At 35.8% G+C, this 21,299-nt stretch overlaps 1 protein-coding gene across 16 annotated transcripts in view; it reads left to right on the forward strand.

Annotated features, from left to right (window-relative positions):
* The window catches only part of NBEA (neurobeachin), a 713,110-nt gene that overhangs the window by 622,351 nt on the left and 69,460 nt on the right, over positions 1 to 21,299 (forward strand). For all 16 annotated transcript variants that reach the window (XM_032294855.1, XM_032294857.1, XM_032294861.1 and 13 more), the window contains 2 exons: positions 3,587 to 3,727; positions 13,486 to 13,605. In XM_032294855.1, coding sequence (XP_032150746.1) covers positions 3,587 to 3,727; positions 13,486 to 13,605 — 261 coding nt within the window. The remainder of the gene's footprint in view (positions 1 to 3,586; positions 3,728 to 13,485; positions 13,606 to 21,299) is intronic.

Below are 21,299 nucleotides of genomic sequence, written 5' to 3' on the forward strand. Positions count from 1 at the left end.
ATTCATTAGATCAATACACATTTATTTATCTTTATTTATTGAAATCAGTCTAGCTCTGTGCTCAGACTTTTATGATCTCTAAAAGTCCTTCTGATGTCTCATATAATACCATTTATCCAATTTGTTTTACTTATATAATTTTTGTCAAGTCATTTTTGCTTATTAAATTTATATATTGTATACCTGTTCTAAGAAAAGGACTTGGTACAATGTTTAAGGTTTGAAAAGATAGGAAAACATTGATAGATCAACAGTAAGAGGACAGAAAGGGAAAATAGGAAGATGAAACTAAAGAAAAAGTTAGCACTGAGAAATACACACCAAATACACACCAGAATTTTTCTAAGTACAAACTAAGGTATTGCATCTAAACAGTTGTTTTAAAAACAAAAGAGGGATATGATTCTTGTTAAAAATAAAAAATAAATAAAGAGAAACACTGGAGTAAGCACATTTAAACAATTTTATTTACAGTAGTATTTCTCAGAGCCTTAAAATCAGGTAAATCCCCACAAACATCTGGTAGGATTTTTGTTTCATGTAATAAAGTCACAAAGGTTTTTGTTTTTTGTTTTTTGTTTTTTTAGGAAAACCAACCTTTTCGTAGCACTGAAGTTTGAGACAGATTTCTGTGTTGGGTGGTCAAAACAGGGAAATTGAGTGCTAACAGTAGAGAAAATTCTCAACATTATTTCTTCAATAACTACAGTAGTGTTTCATGTGGACATCCTAATGCTATACATGTAATTTCCTGCAAATTTTATAAGAAATGCAAATATTTATACATTAGTCTCTCCTTTGGTTCTTTCATGTTGGAAATAGTGCTTTTTTGCAAGTTATATAGGCTTTTTAGCAGTTTTTAAAACTGAATTATAATAATAAATTTTTATAGGAATAGAAATTTTATTTTTCATTTTTGCATTATCTTTTTGCACCATTTTTTCCTATTTCTTACAGTGTTCACCTGTAAAATAAAAAATAAAGAAGACAAAACAGCAATAAATCTAAAAGCAGGCTTTAAACTTTCAGTTAAACCTTTGTATATATGGTAACACCTAAAAAGCACAGAAGTTGCTGTTTCCAAATGCCCACTGTTTGACAGAAAAGAAAACTATTTACTAATATAGTAACTATGATGAAAATTGAAAAATATTGCAGAATAAATTTATAAATTTATTAAATGTAGCCTTACCTTTTGACCAGAATTCTTACCATATTCATCTGCCAAAATCAAATGATATTGACATTACAGTATTTGCTAAAATTTTTAAAGGACAGCAAACTTACAACCTTGTCAGTATATAGGTAAGTAGGTAATTGATTGATAGATGGATAATGTGATAACATAGGATATCTTTTAGGATCTCTTAAGAAAATATATCATTTATGACAAAATTCTCACTTCCCTAAACAAACATTTTGAAGCTTTTTGCTTTCAAATGATTTTTTGCTATTTAACTATTAGAAGCAAAATGATAGAAAAATAGTAAGTACAAAGCAAATCACTTACATTATGTTTCATAAACATCATATCTAACCATATTAGATAAAAATTCAAAATTATAAATGTATTTTAAGAAGTTACTAATGGAGGCATATACAGACTTTAATACTGTGCAACTGTTCACTACAAAGTATTATTCTATAAAACACTGCAATAAAATGACTTTGATGTAACGAGTAAAATCAAAAAAATAAGTATTTACTTTTCCTTTTCCAGTAGTGTAAGACTGGAAAAGATTAGAGGATGAGCCATGCTCCTTTTAAAAGAATGTTTTGTGAGATTTTACAGGACAAACAATATCAGATAGGGTCAGTCCTTAGGGATCACACAGACATTTTATGCAGGGGAAAGATCTGTTAGCATATTCACGACAGAGCAAAGTATTAAACGTTTTCAATGCTTTGAAAAATACACTTACTGTATTAGAAAAACATATCTGGACATCTAATAAAGTATAAATATGTAGGTAATTTTAAATGAAAAACTCATTACTTCAATTCCCTAACAGATCTTACATTCGTTTCACTTTATAACAACTACTTTTACCAAAAATGTAATTATGTACTTGTTTTAAATATTATTAAGATTTTATGCAATGTTTAACAAAATTACATTGTCTTTTTTTATATCTAAAGAGATTTGAGAGATAATGAAATTTAACACAATAAAGTTTAAACCTTAGAACATTTTTTTAATCTAAATTTTTATACTATCATACTTTGTTTTACAAAATGAATACAAAAAAGTTTAGGAACTTTAAAATATTAACACTCCTGTGCATGAAAAACATAGCTTTTAGATAAACAAATTGTTTAGTCTTTGTTAAGTCATAATTAAAGTGAACAAAAAATGAACATAATTTACAAATAATTTAAATATTCAGGATAAGCACCATTGCAAATAAGAGTTTATTATGGAAATTCTAACAGACTTTTTACTGCTGACCTCCTTGTGTTATTTGAATTAGTCTCCTGAGGCCGAAAGAAAAGGCTCATAACAATTTATAAATGAATCTTTCTCTCTTGTGTAACATTAAGTGCCCCATTGAAACACTAATTTTCTACTACTTCTCTTGTTGAAATTAAGCCTTTGAGGGATCTTCATAGTTAATTATAAATATTAAATTTTGAAATAAAGTAGTTAGATATTGTACTTAGCACTCTTCTTTTGTTTTCTCTGTAAACATACTTATTTTTATAGTATGCAACCTAAGTCAAAATAATGTGCTTATTTGATACCATAAGCACGGACTTCTGTATACCATTAATCCAAAATCAGACAAAAACTTAAGCTAAGGTAGTTTGCTATTTGAAATCATGAAGATGGTATGCTGGAAACTCCTAATGATTAGATGTGCTATAATTTTGAGACTATGATGCAGTTAGCACATGCTTTATTGAAGAAATCCATATACTCCTCTATAGAGATTCGCCTCATCGTCAGTAAATAGGGTGGTGGTACTGTTAGGAGAGATATTAGGGGCCTCAGCAAAATGCTTTCCAGGGAATCTGAATTTCCTGGATTATTCCGTCACCCTCAGGTGTGTAGTTTAGCAATAAAAAGGATAGTTGTTCCATCTGTATACTCACAGAATGAGACTAACATTCCATCAGGGTTCCACATGGAGGGTTGTCTTTCACACTGGGGTAACTGGCTGTTAAGACAAGGTTTTCACTAATATGATTGTCAAATGGTCAATCCCTTCACCTTCTCCCCATTGGATTTTCTGTATTCCAAGCTAAATTTTCATTATGTAGATTAGTAAGTAGAAGGAAAATCACAAAACTGTTGTTGTGGTCTTAACAGTTTAAACTAGATCACCTCTGATTATCTAGTTTACAAAAGCTGTTAGTAAAGTCTGGAAACTTTGTACTATGAATCATCCTCTTGGGCAGTTTTTAACCAGTGTAACAATTTGTAATTAATATCAACATCCAGCATGGTTACAAATATAATACAAAATAATATATTTATGCTGTGCGGCTAAATTGAATTAACAGTGAAATATTGAAAGTATAAAGATTTATTATCTCGGATGTCTAATATGACTGTATTAAACAAAATATTTTTTTCTTTTAATAGCCAATTGGTGCTTTGAACCCAAAGAGAGCTGTGTTTTATGCAGAGCGTTATGAGACATGGGAAGATGACCAAAGCCCGCCCTACCATTATAATACCCATTATTCAACAGCAACGTCTACTTTATCCTGGCTTGTTCGAATTGTGAGTATCTTCATTGAGTTAGTTTGCCTTTAATACCTTAAAATTTTTAACATAAGTAAATTAAACAAAAATCAAATACACTTGTAATTTGTCCTAAACAAAGATTAGAGACCAATGAAGTAGAAATTAAAAATTCCAAACTAGCAAGAAATGAATTTTTTAATGAGTTGTCTCATTTGCAAAATTGGATTAGGAAGATGCTTATCTAATGCTCGGTGTTATGAGCTTAAACCAAACCAGTAAATTGAGTACATACCTTTTTTTTGTGTGTGTGTGACAGGATTTCTCACTCTGCCACTGAGGCTAGAGTGCAGTAACACTATCATAGCTCACTGCAGCCTTGAACTCCTGGGCTCAAAGGATCCTCCTACCTCAGCCTCCTGAGTAACTAGGACTACAGGCATGCAACACCTTGCCCGGCCATGTTAATATTATTATTATTATTATCATTATTATTATTTTGAGATGGAGTCTCACTCTGTCATCCAGGCTGGAGGGCAGTGGCACAATCTCGGCTCATTGCACCCTCCACCTCCCGGGTTCAAGCAATTCTCCTGCCTCAGCATCCCAAGTAGTTGGGATTACAGGCACTCACCACCACACCCGGATAATTTTTGTATTTTTAGTAGAGACAGGGTTTCGTCATGTTGGCCAGGTTGCTCTCAAGAACTCCAGACTAAAGGTGATCCACCCACCTTAGCTTCCCAAAGTGCTGGGATTACAGGTGTGAGCCACCTCGCCCAGCCTGGCTATCATTTTTAAACATGGGATCTTAGGTCTGTAGCTCCTGGGCTCAAGCGATCCTGCCACCTCACTTCCCAAAGCACTGGGATTACAGGTGTGAGCCACCATGCCTAGCCCTGGAGTGCATCCTTTCTCACAAGTGACACACATTGCCACTTACTCTCCCCCAGCCCTCTCATTCTTGCTTGTTGGGAAGCATGTTTTAAAAGCAGTTTCCAAATGTTTTGAAAACTTCTTTCTGTTACTTTTCCCTTTTTCCTAAGACATAAATATATTCAAGTCTCACTGATCTTAAAAAAAAAAAAAGCCTCCTGCCAACCCCTGCCCACTCTGCAGTTCTTTCCTACCTCTGTCCACACCTAGTCAGATTCCTGAAAGCACAACCTCTGCTGTCCTGCAGCTCACTATATGTGTTCCCTCTACTTTATCACCTCCCATTCGGTCTTTAGCCTAACTGATTCCAGTTCCACACCTACCGCTTTACTGAATTGTCTTGGGGGAGGTCACATATTATGGAGATAGAGCTTCCCATTTCTTACCTGTCATGTCTCTTGCATTCCACACCATTGCTCATCTTCTGTCCTTGAAATTTTCTTTTGTTTCCTCTTACAATATCCTCTCCTGGTTTTACTCCTGTCGTCCTAACTGTTCTAGTCAGTCTCCTGCTCAGATTCTTTTTCCTTGATGTGCCTATTCCCCAGGATTGTTCTTTATACTTCAGCTGGGCTGTGTCATTCAGTTGTAGGCTAGTGATTTCCAGCTTCTGTCTTCTTTGCAAACATTTCTCATGGGTTCCTGGCGTGTGTTTCCAAGTGCCTGCTAGACATTTCTACCTGAACGCCTCACAGTCTCATACGCAGCATTTCAAAAAATTAACTCCTCATTTTCCTCATGAACCTGCTGTGGTTAAATGCCATGATTATTCACTCAGCTGCCCAATCTAGAAATAGGAAAGCTTTCTTAGATATTGTCTCTATTTTTCCAACCTCTTACATCCAACCAGACATCCACAGATTCTACCAACTAAGTATCTCTGTCTCCTTTTCTCTGTTAACTCTGGCACTTTCCTTAATTTTGGTTCCCATTGACTCTCACCTAGATTATTGCAAAGGCTCTTAACAAATCTGTTTCCTTTATTCTTGCCTTCTCGATTCTGGTCTAGATAGGAGCACTGAAAGTGACTGAGGAGTACTTAGAATGCTGCATTAAATCTCTTAATCATTTTTTCTCCCCTTCCTAAGATACACCTCAGACCAGTCTATTGTATGAGGCTGATGTGCCCTAGAAACTCATTGGTAAAGCAGAGTATATGAGACTGCATCTCCTGTCTTTGAGAATATTTTTTTCCCTAAACCTAAATGACAGCTCTAGTTTGTAGGTCTTCCCTAAACATTCTCTCCATTATGGGCAAAAGATAAACATTCTACAGAAATTTAGTATGAGTATATTTTAAGTAACTTGTAAACCACTGATAGGTGACAAACTACAAACAATTATTTTTGTTAAGAAAAATTTTGTCAGAATTATGATTGTTTAATTGGGTACAAATTTTATCTCTTTCATAATTTTACACCAGCATAAGATGTTAAAAAAAGTCTGGACTAACTAGTTTTTTGAGAAAACAAACCCAAGTCTTGTTTTTAAAAATAAACTCTGTAACGATAAACTAAAGGAAAAGACATAAAACTATTTTTAGACCAAAGTTATTAAATCTGTCTAATGTATCCAAGCATTCACCTTAATTATGTGAACTTGGATTCTTTCATTAAAATGTTTCTAAGAAACTTCTAAGTTTCTTAAGAAATGCTTTTTTAAATCCAGAACTTTTAAATTATAGAAGTTCTATTTTTAAATTTTCTGTTAATTTTGAGAATATTAGATTTGTATCAGTGCTTATTTATCTCTATAAAGCAATCAGAACAGAGCATCTTTAGTTTCTCAGCGATAATAATTCCAGAGGTAGGAAAATACTTCACACTCACAAGAGGCAAATGCTTTTCAAATTCCAGATACACGGACACCTGAAGAGCTTATAACTTCCATCCTGCATTTTCAGCCATAGGTCAAAACTGAACAAAGACACAAAAATTTAGTTGTCAAAATCTCAAAAGAGCTGGCTTTCTTTATAATGGACATAAAATATGCTCTTAATTGATTTTAACTCACAAATAGGCAAACAGACAAGAATACCAAAAAAACTAATTGATTAGGTTATCTGGCCACCAAATGATCAAATCATAAAAACAAAACCAAATTCTCAATCATTACTGCCGACAGTGAAAATTACTTTTTAGCTGTGCAGAACCAGAAACAAACACAAAAGTCAGCAGAAGGAGTACATTTCAAAACCAGGGAAAAAAAGGCACTAAAGTTCAAGTTCTATTTGCTGCCTAGGAGCCTCCCTGGAAGCCAAGAAAAGATATACCTGGGCTTAAGTGGCCCATGAGATATACTTACTAAGCTACACAGTCAATTTGAGTTCATCAGGTTAGTCCACATGGAACTCTCAAAGGGACCTCCAAAACTGTTAGCAAAGGACATTTTTAGAAAACATTGATGTAATCCCAGCACTTTGGGAGGCCAAGGCTGTTGGATCACGAGGCTAAGAGATCGAGACCATCCTGGTCAACATGATGAAACCCTGTCTCTACTAAAAATACAAAAAATTAGCTGGGCATGGTGGCGCGTGCCTGTAGTCCCAGCTACTCAGGAGGCTGAGGCAGAAGAATTACCTGAACCCAGGAGGCGGAGATTGTGGTGAGCCGAGATCGCGCCATTGCACTCCAGCCTGGGTAACAAGAGTGAAACTCTGCCTCAAAAAAAAAAAAAAGAAAAGAAAAAAGAAAACATTGAAACCAGAGATTTTCACTCTTAGAGGCCTTTTCACACCACCTCAGGTCCCGTCAATGACAGTCATTGCCTTAGTGAGCCACCATCATGGAGGGAGCAAGACACCTCTTGTAGGTACTTTGGGATTGAGAAAAAAGAGGCAGGAGTCCTTTCTGAGAAAATGTTATCAAATGGGTTGTTGGGAGAATTAAATGAGAATATGTAGGTGATAGTATTTTGAAATACATAAAGTGGTATTCACTGTTTTTTTTTACCTAATCAAGTTAGTCTGAAGCTAGATTTACAAGGCTTCTTCAAGTGTGACTCCACAAAAATGCTTGTTATCAAGAACCTGATTTAAGTTAACCTCATCTATCCCTAATCAGCTAAACACTTTCTCAAATCATAACTCAGAATTTATCCTTAAGTTGATTTATTCTTCCAGCAAAATGAAATTCAAACTTGAATCTCTGCAAGAGTATGCCAGAATATTCTACACATATTTATCTTATGCATGCCCTTGTGTATAGCAGTGCTGCACAACAGAAATATAATGTAAACTACCATGTGACTTAAAGTTTCTAGTAGCCACGTTTAAAGTAAAAAAGAAACAGGTGAAATTAATTTTAATAAATATATTTGTTAATCTACTATATCCAAAATGTTATCATTTAAGCATGTAACCAGTATAAATATGTAAAGTGAGGCATTTTACATTTTATATTTTTGGAGGGAGGGTACTGAGTCTTTGAAATTCAGAGTGTATTTTATATTTACAGCACATCCCAATTTGAAATAGCCACATTTGAGGTGCTCAATAGTGACATGTGGCTAGTGGCAACTGTTTTGGACAGATCACTAAGACTGCTTCCATGGGGACTCAGCCCAAATATCTTATGTCATGTGGTTATAAATAAAAGTGTCAGTCCAATGGTTTACTAAGTGTTTAACCTGATGTTCCAGAGAATTGTGATTTCCTCACTCCCATTCCAAGGAGTTTATGAAATAGAAAATGCATTAAAATTTGTATCACTAAGAATTTGTTCACAAAAATAAAATACAGATTAAAATAAGTGTTAGGCCTTTTAGACCTAAAGTCATTAAACTTGTTATTTTTTTCAATGTACCTAGTATGACAACAATAATAATTACTTTAATAATTAACTATGTACTTCATTACTTTAAATTAAAAATATTATTTTAAACAAACTACCAGTGAAATCACTTGTCTACAATATGAGACTCTGAAAAGGCTATTTTCCTGAAAGCTGCCATTGGGCAAATCATGAATAAACTTATAGCAGAGTTTGGAGTTTCTTCAGATATTAATATTGAAAGACACATTTTACTTGGAATGTTTTTACTTCACATCCTACCCTAGACATATAACATCTATACAGAAGTAATTAAATATTTTTCCCTAATTTGCTGATCACTCAGTAACTTGTTCACCTTCCAAATTCAGTATATTCAGCCTTCTTGTTCAAAACTCATTTGTCAAATATTTCATCATAATTCCAAGGAAGTGATGTCTAGAATTTGAAACTTTCTGTGTAACTTATGGCTTCTTTTGAAAGCTTACCCTAAAGCCTCTTTAAAGCACAATGTATCTTTAAAAGTAGATATGTATAGTAGAAGCATTTTTGCAAGTATTGTAACCAAAACCAAAAGATAGTGCTACTTAATAAAATATTGTGTTTGTCTTGAATATTGATGCATTAAGGACAGTGCACATTTACTCAGAGGAAGATGAGGAATACTTAACCAAGAGCCTAGTGTGTTGTAGGTACATAGGTTAATTAGTAGAAACCTTTGGAAGATTCTAAAAGATACCTTTTGGTTCTTGGAAAAGAAATAGGAGAAAATAAACTTCTGGAATTAGGCAAAGGCCAGTAGAAATAGTGTTTCCTTCATTTGTTAGAATGTGACCTTGAATTTTCTCAGATGTAAAAGGAGAATAATTAGACCTACTCTGAAGGGCGATAGAGGGAATTCAGTTAACTTAGATAATTCAGAGCCTGGCATAGAAAGTGCTTAGTAGCTGTTATTTCCCTTCCCTTTGATTTTTATTATGCTTCCTGTCACTTCAAATATACATCTTTTCTTTGCTATAGTTATGTCCCAGGCACTACCTATTTCCCATAAATGAGGTTTGTTTTGGGCTCTAATGGAATGAAGAGAAGGAAAAGAAGAAAAGAACAGAACTATAGGAAGCAAAGGACTTAAAAGATTATTATGAGATGACTAAGCAAAAATCATGTAAGACAGAGGAATTAAGAAGTCGAGTAAAGAGAAGAGGTAGCAGGGAAACAGCATTAGATGTCCACGATGGAATTAGTTGATCTGTAATCATCCAAAAGCAATAAAAGGCTGTTAGTGTCTTCAGAGGGGACGAAATGGTATGATAGAATACAGAAGAACAGCTACTGTTCTGTGCAGGCCAGGTGAGTTAGTTTTCCATCACTGAGAAAGGGTTGGAAGATATGAAGTGACATTGGAGTACATGTAATTAGGAGACGAAAGTCTGCCATTGGCCATTTATATTGCGGGACCTAACCTGAACTTTTTAAAGCCTAATGAGTTCCAGAATTACAATTTCTGAAATTACTATTTTTTTCATTTATTCGTCTTATCTCCCATGCCTAAAGCTTCTCTAATGTAATGGTAAAATGTCCAATCTGTTGAGGTACACATGGAAAATGGCTCAATCGACAGGTGGTAGGCAAATAAATATAAAAGTTATTTAAGCTTAATATAGCACCTGATCCTCTAGGTTAGTCAGACTTGAGTCCAATGAAAAAGAAAGGCTTTGCATTGTGCCTTGAAGGTAAAAGGGAAACACATGGAAAAAAAGCAATCTCCACGGTAATCGGAGCTTGAAAGATCAATACTTACTTATAAACAAATAGGTTATCAATTTCTATTAGTACTCTACCGCTGTAGCAGCTGGAGGCCTTCAGGAATAATGGGAATATATGTCAGTAATGTAGTATGTGACCCTAAAACAGTTGTTAATCAGATCTTTTTAAAAGCTACTTAAAACACTGAAATGTGGAATTCAATATTCACTGCTTTTGGGTGCCACCAGACTCATTCATAACTTTGTTACTGAAAATAAATGTCATTCTTTAAGATTTCTTTTCACTGAGCTCATCTGTGCTATTCTTGGCATGTCTTTGTTAAGAGTTGAAAACTAGACAGGATTTTATAATTTAGGTTGAGGTAGAGATCAGCTTTTAGTCGCTGATGATAAGAAGTACAGCTTTGCATGTGTAAATGGGTTTTCACTCACATCTGTTTAATAGGTTAAAAAACCTGGAGACAGGCCTGATCCCTCTAAATTAATCTCTGCCCACTACCTACAGTGAAAATTAAATGCCTTACATAAGCATCCTGCGATAATAAAGTGGGTTCTGAAGTACAACTTTTTGATCAAACCTACTAGTAGTTAAGAACTGAAAAGAAAACGCATATCTTACTCTCACCCACCATAGCCCCATCTCCCAACAATACCTTGTATGTTTAGGCATATTAAACAAACATTTAGTAAACATTACTAGCTATGTGCTGTGCTTGGGGCTAAGGATAGAGAGATTACTAAGGCCTAAGGAACTGGCAGTCTGGTGGAAAGTCCAACAATGAATACTTTTGGTAAAGTGTGTAAAGCTGGTAGTCATTTTTATAACCCTGTGTCAGGTAAGATACATCAAGCTTTCTCTATGTTATTTCATTTAATCTTATTTAATCCCATAATTCCCCCAAGGTATTGTCCTTCCCAGTTTACGTAGATGAAAGAATGGAGACAGTTACTTGACATAGTGACTTAAGGTTAAGTAACTCGCCCAAGATAGGTAAATAGTTCCACCAAGATTCAAACTTGAATCTGTCATATTTTATTCAGTTTACCATTGCTACATCTAGAATTTTTATACCCCCATTTTAAATAATATAATTTAGTGATCAGCTATATTGTTTTCACTACCTTATTTTTAATAGTGAATTAAACATCTGAAAAGCAAATAAATTAGTGAAAGACATGTTATACAACTTTTTCTAACTTAATTTCAGTAACATTTATTTGGTTCTCGTATCACTTAAAATCTTAAACAGTAATATGGAATTCTTGCATGTGTATCTGATTTTCAGGTGAATCGATAATGTCTCCCTTACTTGTATATTGTTATATCATTCTTGATCTTATCTCTTTCATCACCTTTTTCTCTCATCCAACAATGAACATGAAATATTGGCAACATATTACAAGTTTACAGAATTGATGCCATCTGGCCATACTACATTTCAGGGAGATATTGAGGAAGATCAGCATTTGTTGCCTTTACCCCAACAGTCAGCTCTTAAGGCTAGTGGCAGAAGGGGATTTCAAGGGGACGAATTAATATTTAAAACATACATAGGAATGAACAGAGATTACCTATTAAAGAAAAAGGACTAAAATATTTTAGAAAATGTCATGTAGGTTTCTTAATATTATTGAACCTGAGAATGACACGTCATTTGTCCTAGACTTGAGAGAGAAGAATTAAAGCAGGGAAAAGGAAATACAAATTTATCTTTGCTTATAATTGCAGTTAAGAAATCCTTAGCAGAAATGAATGTTATTTAATCATTTTAAACTTGGAGGCAAATTTAGTGACATTAAAAACATAAGAACAACCTAAGAACTCCCAGCATGAGAACTCCCAACTTAAGAATTACAAAAAAAAAGCATTAAAATTAAATGTATTGGGATTGCAATAAAGTTATTCCTAGTTTTCTGCTATAGGAACATGTACTGGGTGGCAAACACCATGTTACCCAAAGATAATAGTCACAGAATACAAAAAGGACTAGTTTATCTTCTCTCTTTTGTACTTACTTTATTCTTCATTCAACAGATTGTATATTGAGCAACTTCTGTGTACCAGGAGTTGTTCTAAGTGTTGGAGATAAAACAGTAAGATAGGGCCGGGCGCGGTGGCTCAAGCCTGTAATCCCAGCACTTTGGGAGGCCGAGGCGGGTGGATCACGAGGTCAAGAGATCGAGACCATCCTGGTCAACATGGTGAAACCCCGTCTCTACTAAAAATACAAAAAATTAGCTGGGCATGGTGGTGCGTGCCTGTAATCCCAGCTACTCAGGAGGCTGAGGCAGGAGAATTGCCTGAACCCAGGAGGCGGAGGTTGCGGTGAGCCGAGATCGTGCCATTGCACTCCAGCCTGGGTAACAAGAGCAAAACTCCGTCTCAAAAAAACAAACAAACAAACAAAAAAAAACAGTAAGATAGGGAACCTACTCATAGTGGGGAATGTAAACAGTAACAATCAATTAAAAGCTCTGTGATAAATGTTGTCGTTATGTTTGAAGAAATACAGATTGCTATTTGAGCATAATGGAGAGCCATGATAGAGCAAGGAAAGTTTTTCAGGAGAAAATGACATCATGGCTGAATCTTAAAGGATAAAAAGAATTTAGCCAGGTCAGAATAGTGAAATAAATGGGTAAGTTTGTACCTGGCCTAGGAAACATCACATACAAAGGACAAGAGATGAGAGTAGTATGGCAAGATTTTAGAATGTGAAGCAAAGAATGGTGAGAGATACGAGTTAAGCAGGTTCCAGATCATACAGGCTCTTGTAAAACAAATTAAGTAGTTTAGACTTTCTCCTAATCACTGCCAGGAGCTGTTGAAGGATTTTAACCAGGGATTTGCATTTTAAAAACATCATCAGACCATGAGGTGGAACTAACACTTTTGTAGTCTTTCACAGGTAATCTAAAATGGACACTCTCTACCTAATTCCACACTGCAGTGATCAGTATCAGAGTGATTTTTCTTTTTGCAATGTTAGTATGTATAGCCTTAATTATTAGAAAGAAAAATCCAACTTACGAATTGTCATTGATGCAAAATCACTTATCAGAAAATCATTGAGCACGGGAACCCCTTCATTTCACAGATCAGAAGGCCAGAAGCAAAACGACCTGCCAAAGTTGCAGACTGGCAACTGCTGCCTTGGCCTAGTCAAGCGCAGACAGGCATATCCTACTGCCTTAACTTGGGGGCATCTTTTTAGGACCCTGCTTTGTTTCCACATCTTCAGGAGTTTTAATAGTCATGTTTCACAAAGGAACGAGGGCAGCTGTGTTTAGAGTGGTCAAACTTCTGATTCTGTTTTTTGCTTAGGAACCTTTCACAACCTTCTTCCTCAATGCAAACGATGGAAAATTTGATCATCCAGATCGAACCTTCTCGTCAGTTGCAAGGTCTTGGAGAACTAGTCAGAGAGATACTTCTGATGTAAAGGTAGGCTCTTTCATTTGTTGATAAACATTAAATTTCAAAATATGTGGAAATTTTGATTTTTTAAGTGAGTATGTATAAGACATTTTATATTGCAGCTTTGTTCCATCATGTTAAAATTATATGGTACTTCTAACCTTAAAGGAAATAATTTTGAACATTATAGAAAATAATTGAAAATTCTTTTATATTACTCAGTGAAGGTGTTTTTGTTATTTCAAAACATTCCTATCTAATTTAGATGGAATAATCAGGAGATGGAAAGAAAAGCCTATAAATTGCCTTTCCTGCTGTTAACTCAATATTTGGTCCATTCCATAAAACACAGCAGGAATTGGATTTGACCTTAATGTGTCATATTGTTATAGCTTGCCTGGCTTGGGGTTTGCGTAGCCTGGGGCAATTAATAAAGCATTAATGACAAGACCCATTTAAAATGTAGGCTTTTCTGTATAGCCTTAGCTTTTACTTGACTGTGCCTGGGGATACTATGCAACAATACACGTTAGATTAAACCAACATGCACACAATATCCAGGAACAGCCAGACAGCAGAGTAATTTTACAGTTGGTACTGCTTAACTATTGTTAAATACAGAGATTTGTTATTCATTTATATGGGCTCTTGTTTTAAGAAAGAAAAACATTGTATTCAAAGCAGTAATATATATTGTTCTCTCATTTGTCTCATATTTTTCCCAATAATAAGGTTACATGGCCAGATTATTACATAGGTAAATGTGTTTCTTATTTTAATCTCATTTTCTTCAGGCACATTTTTTTCCCATTACTGTCACTCAGTATAAAAATGTTATGGTATCATTCCATTTAGAATCTTAAACTAACAAAAGGTAGTGAGTTAAAATCAAAATTGTCATTTACATATTTATGTTTCTCTATTGCAAAAATTTTATAAAAGGCAATTTCAGTGTTACTGAACTATAATTGGATGAATACAAGTTTTGTTCAGTATTTCTCCAAAGCAGAAAATAACGGAATTGGAGCCGAGTAGAGTGTAACATATCTATGTGTTTTATTTGTTGCTGTCAAACTTTACATAAATGAATATGCATACAACATACTCACATTTGTAAAAAAGTAAGAAAATTTAATATGCATCCTGACTATATTAAGCTTTGAAGTACTAACAGTCTTACAACTTTGCTGAGAATTAAACTCAAAAATATCCATAAGCCATAATTTAAACTGATTTGTTACCAGTGAAGTCAGGGAGGGAGTCTGTTTCTTATATAATAACACTTTGAGAATTAATACAGAAAATGGGAGTCCACAGGCTCCCATTGAATAGTAGTATCCAGAATTCACACAATGTTCATAAAAAGCACTCAGATATTTTCTATGTGAATTAAATGTTCTTACCTATAATTGAAGGCTTCTTATTGCAGTTAAGATTATTTATATTTTAACTCAGAGCTATATCCATATTATATCAGCCAATTTCAAATGAATATGCCTGCTCACTCTGATTTGACATCAACACACACACGCACACACACAGACACACACACACAAACTGGCTTTTCAACTTACTTCAGAGCTCCAGCCTCACATGCCCACACACATGCTGGGGTCAGTCATTCTCATTTTTATATATAGTTTTAGATTTCACTTCCTATCCTAAGAATTTCATTGATGCTTTATGGCACCAGTCTTTGATAACCAATGCCCTGTACCAGGCTTTTTCCTCTTCAAAACCTTTTCAGAAACATTTACATTTTATTACTAATTGCTTGGGGGCTCCTGGGGTCACATCATCAAGGACAAAGACCAAGGTGGCTATCACTAACTTGGGAGGGTTTTTTTGTTTTTTATCCTCAAGCAGCTGTACTGAACACAAACATGCAGCTTTTTTTTCCCCAAAGACTTAATTAGTTCATAAGAAGCTCATTTCCCGAGCTTGACATTACACAGACTGCTCTCATTTTCAGCTCTCTTCCCACCACTCGTGAACCTTTCATATTATATGATAATACATCTTAGATAGCTTGACTTTCTTTTTAAGGCTGCATGCTACATGTATACAATAATTTATGGATGCGATCTCCTATTGATGGAGAGTCTGTCTTTCTCCCTGGTTGTTACCATGAAACACAAGGCTGTAGTGAACACCCTTACACAGACATCCTGATGGACTCATATATACATGCAGGCAGATTCCTGTTTATGGGACTGATGGCTCAAAGAATATATACATTTTTTTATTCTTTAAGATATCGCCAAACTATCATCCTCAAAGATGAGAATTCACTCCCTACAGCAGTGTGCAAGGGTGCCTCCTTCCACATACTGCCCACACCCATCATCACTACTGTATTAAACAGTGGAACTTCTGCTAGTCTGGCAAGTGAAAAATGAAGTTATCTTTGTTTTAGTTTGCTTTTTCTTTCGTAAAGTTGAGCATTTTTCTTGTATTTATTGACATGTAAACTGACTCGTATATTTTGCCCATTTTTGAGTTGGGTCATATGTCTTTTTCTTATTGATTTGAAAAAGATCTTTGAAACTGCAGAAGGTTGCACTGCAAGTATGGTTTCTTAGCCTTCTTAGCTTTGTTATGGTTCAGTGTGTGTGTGTGTGTGTGTGTGTGTGTGTGTGTGTGTGTGCGCGCGCGCGCGCGCGCGCGTGCACGTGTGCGTGTGTGTGTGTGTGTGTGTGTGTCCAATCAAACATATTTATATTTCCTTTTGTAGCATTGGAATTTGAGGCTCTCAGGACCAGGTTGTTAAAGAGAAGATAAGACTTTTGGGCAATAACTAGTGCTAACTTGAGAATCTTCTAAATTAATGATTAAACCTGATTTATCAGAGAAAAAAATATGTTACTAAGAATAGTGATTGTTTTGCTACCTGTGTGTTAAAACCTAATGTTTGTATTTCTTATTTCTAAGCTGTTAAAACACAGCATTTGATATTTTTTTAAGGTAGTGTGTTTCCATTTCCATAGAAGGAAAGTATCTCTGCAGTGTCTGCTAACTTAGATAATCATATAAGAGAACTAGGATGTAGTAGATGGTTTTATTCTGTCTGTCTCTATTAATGTCAGTCTCTTCCTGTGCTAATGAACGCAAGCTGGGAAGGAGGAGTGCTGCTGAAGTGACCTTTCAGGAGAGAGGTCTCTGGAGTTGAGTCAGACCAGTTACTTTTTACTTTATTATTATTTTTAAAATTTCTTTCCTCTAGCATAGTCTTGGTAACAGTGACATTCAACTTACTGAAGTTCTTACACTAATTTTCCTTAATACCTTCAAAAGTTGTTATATTACTTTTTGAATAGCTATGTAGATGTCAGAAAAGGTAGCTGTGACAAAATGCCATTAAGGTGACACAGTGTAAATTAATACAGTTAATGGAGGTGCTCGCCACTGACTCATTGACCCATTATGAGCTCTTGTGGAATTAATGAATGCCAGGGCATCAGTCTTTTGAAAAAAACAGAAGAAAAGAGATGGCAGCTTTAAAACCTTGCAATGAATTATATTAGAAAAGTGAAAACGTCTGGATTGGATTTGATTTCACTAGGAAGCCATAAAATGGTATGCTCTCTCAGCAAAATATATTAAACTGAAATGTCAGATTTGATGCACTAGGTATACAATTATGATAGTGTTAATAGTGGTCTTCTATCATTCTAAGACATACTTTCAGGTCCAATTTCTCAGCAGCTTGAGCTTGCCATAAGCTTATAAATTAGAAATTGCATGTGAGGATATTTTCTTGTTTTTTGACAGAATGTATATAATACTATTAACTATACCATTGGATTTTGGTGTACCTGCTAAAATAAACTAGAAATCACATTTATAGACACAAAATGCCTGCTATAATGCTCATTTTGCCATTTCTTTAATAATATTTGGTGTTTTTCTGCACTGTTTTTCATTTAGGAAATTTTAAACTACTTGGACGTTTTCCTTAAGAAGAAGCTGATTAACAGAAATTTATCAAAGTCAGCAGAACAGCAGTTATCTTAAATAGGCAATCTAGTGTCTGATGTGCCTCTGTAGGAGTCCACTTACACATTATAAAAGTAAACCCATTTTTAAATACAATACTGAATAGTTTTCAAACATGTTTTGTATTGGTCGTTTGATACAGTCCTTGAAACAATCCTATGAGGTAGCAGTCAGTATCCCTGTTTTGTGAAGAAGGTTCACAGATAATAAGTGATTCACTTAAGTTCACACTCAGGCAGGTAAAGAGGAAGCCACAACTAGCACAGAGTCCATCCAGTTACTTAAGTTGCTTCACATCCAAGAGGATTTTAAAAATGGGAGCTGCAAGGCCATTTCATGCTTAGGCCCGAAAGTCACAGCATGTTACTTCCACAACATTCTGTTGCTTAAAGCAAGTCATGGGGCCTGCCCTGATTAAGGGAGAGTAGACATGGAGTCCACTTCCTGATGAGATGAGTGGCAAAGTCACATTTCAAGAGGACACTGAGGTTCGAGGGATTACTATGCCCATCTTTAGAAGCAATCTATCACAATCCTCTCTCTGGTCAAAGTTCACATTCCTCCTACATATAAAATATACTTAATTTGTTCCCCGCAAGCCCAATCCCAGTATCTCTATCAGGCTGAAAACCTAGTATCTTGATGTCTACATCAGCTCCAGATACAGATAAGATACAGCAATTCCTAATTTGGAGACCTGGGAACTAAAAAGACAAATTATCTGTCCCATGTACACACAGCATGTGGTAGCAAGACAGGAAGAGTTAAACTTCAGTAGACACTCCATTCAAAAAGGGGAGAATGTGTAAGGTACCTAGCAGTCAATGGTTCATAGCAATTCTGAAATCCAGCCAGGCACAAGTTGGCAATTACCCAGACCGCAGGGACAGGGACTGTCCATGGATTAGGCCCCAGGTCTGTTATCTGGGCTTGGCTACCTAATTCATTAATTTCCATGGCTCCTGGTCACTTCCTCTGGGATATTGGCTTTGCCCTCTGAAGCGTTCCTTTGTTTCCAGGAGAAATAACCATGGTTTGCAGCTGAGTATCTTTCTCTGCATGCTTTCTGACCCATAGAAAGTTAGGGCCAAAGCCTCATATGCCCAAGTTGGTACTATAGTTTTAAAACTGTGTAGCCTTTCTTTGTATCAAATTTTAAAAAGCTAATACTCACAAGTCCTTTTGGAACAGGAGTCTCTCTTTCAAGCTATGAATTAGGATACTGTTGATAATGCCCTAAGAATCCCCTTCTCTAGCAAATCACTCTGTGTAGCTGAGCAGGTCTGATAAACACTACCTTAAATTTTAACTTTTGTAAAATGGTTTTACAGCCACATCCTCGATTTGAGCTTTATTCTGTGGCCATATTTTACTTGCAGCACCTTGGAATTGATCTTCATCTTGAACCTATTTCTCATTTTGAGACTCTTTTGCCAATTGAAGAGATTGTCCTAGGCCCTTCTGTTTCTTGAAATACTGCTTCAAAACTGAACAGTTTCTTCCTGAGTTCATTGCATAGCATATCTTTCTTGCATAGCTTACACCATTAGATGAAACCACTGGTCACTTTCAGCATTCTGCCTGGAAATCTTAGTCAGAAACACATGCTTATTAGGTACTTTTTCTGTCTTTGAAACTATTGCAGAAGACAATGTTAATTTTCCACCACTTCTGAAGAGGAGCTGCTTCCAATAACAACTTCCTTACTGATCTTCCAGACCCCACCAGTCTCCTCACCATCCCTCCCTCTTCTGCCAGCCGTCCCATCCCAAGCCAGAATCATGTGTTAAATCCCTCTTATTACTAGCACTCCACTTTGAGGATTCAATTTCTGTTTTGGTCATTTTTTATTTTGTAACCAATCACCCCAAAACCTATAGGCTTAAAACAACTATTTATTCATTGACAATTATGCAATCAGAGTTAAGGCTCAAAAAGGACAGCTCACCTCTAAGCTACACAGTGACAGTAGGGCAGCTTGACTGGGCCACAGAATCTACAGTGGCTTTATAAACTGACATGTCTTGTGCCTCATCTGACATGGCTGGGACAGCCAGGAACTGCCTGAGCATGTCTGCCTCTGTCACATGTTTCTCTAGCAAGGGAGCCACACTATTGCGTGTGGTAACTGGCTTCTAAGAGGACTAAAGCAAAACCTGCCAGGCCTCTTAACTCTTAGGCTACACTAAGAAGCCTTGCAATGTCACCTTGTCACATTCTGTGTGTTGAAACAAGCCAGGCCATATTCAGCGAGAGGGGAAATAGACTCCACCTCTTTATGGGAGGAGTGATAAACTTAGTGGAGATGCCAGAGGGCTGGTGGGGTGGGAGGACTGTTACAGCCATCTATGAGAAACCTGTGAGTGATCAATTTTAAAAATATTTCAAGTACTGGTTTGATTTGTACCATTCTCTATAGTCTGATTGTGCATTTAGACATAAACCAAAATCTCATGAGCAAGCAATTTATAAAATACATTTGATTAGTCTAGGTAATATATGTTAGACTGTGTGTGTATATATATATACATATATATATATATGTCAACTTTAAATCACCATATTCAGAAAATAAGATTAAGTGTAAAGTTTGTTTGAGCTGAAAGCTTAAGAATGGTCACTCCGTAACATAGCAAGTTGCCCTGAATATATACTTCAATTAGCAGCAATCGTAAATGGGTTTTTAAGAAAAAAAAAAGAAGAGGCAGGTCCTAAGTTGCTCACCAAGAATTTACATTAAAGTAAGATAAGCCATTGGCTATACATTGTTCTTTGTATCACAGATTTCAGGAACATGAAGATAATGAGTAAGGCAGCTGGTCAGAAACAAAATGCTTTTTCAAACAATTGCTCCCCAGGCTTGGGTTGAGGAGGCAACACCACGAGTTACTGATGTCCCATACTCACGTCTCTCTGGACCTGATGAGTTTTTGCATGCCTCACATAACTCAGACTGCTGTGAGCTACTTTTTTCTCCACATTTTTTAAAAATACTTGCATCATCTGAACTGTCTACATAGCTATTTATTGAAACACAAACATCCAAAGTGACAGAATTTTTTACTGAATTACAGGATGCACTTTGGTACTGCGTAAACTCTAGACTCAGAAGTAGTATTTTTCATCTGTGCCCTTAAAAAAATTGACAGAGCAGTAGCTTGTAGAATATATTTTATATAAAGTTATAAAATGCATTGTTTTCTAAAAAATTACTTCATTTAATCCTCACATCTCCCTAAGAGTTCATAGCTGACATCACCACCTTGTTACATATCAAGAAACTAACTTTTAGGGGGACAGTCCCAGAGCTACTGCCTGCCCAGCTTCCTCCTTTATCTTCAACTCACTGGTAGCTGTGAGATTCCTCTTCTTTAAAAAACATATATTGAGCCCGGTGTGGTGGCTCATACCTGTAATTGCAGTACTTTGAAAGGCAGAGGTGGGTGGATCACTGGAGATCAGGAGTTTGAGACCAGCCTGGCCAACATAGCAAAACCCCATCTCTACTAAAAATACAAAAATTAGCCAGCCATGATGGCACACACCTGAAATCCCAGCCACTCAGGAGGCTGAGGCACGAGAATTGCTTGAACCCAAGAGGTGGAGGTTGTAGTGGAGGTTGTAGTGAGCTGGGATCACACCACTGCATTGCAGCCTGTGTGACAGAGCAAAACTGCATTTAAAAAAAAAAAGAGAGAGAGAGAAAGAATCACACTTTGAAAACC

The sequence above is a fragment of the Sapajus apella genome, unplaced genomic scaffold (genome assembly GCF_009761245.1).
Source record: "Sapajus apella isolate SASKATOON/1434 unplaced genomic scaffold, GSC_monkey_1.0 scaffold32, whole genome shotgun sequence".
In the NCBI taxonomy this organism is placed as follows: Eukaryota; Metazoa; Chordata; class Mammalia; order Primates; family Cebidae; genus Sapajus; species Sapajus apella.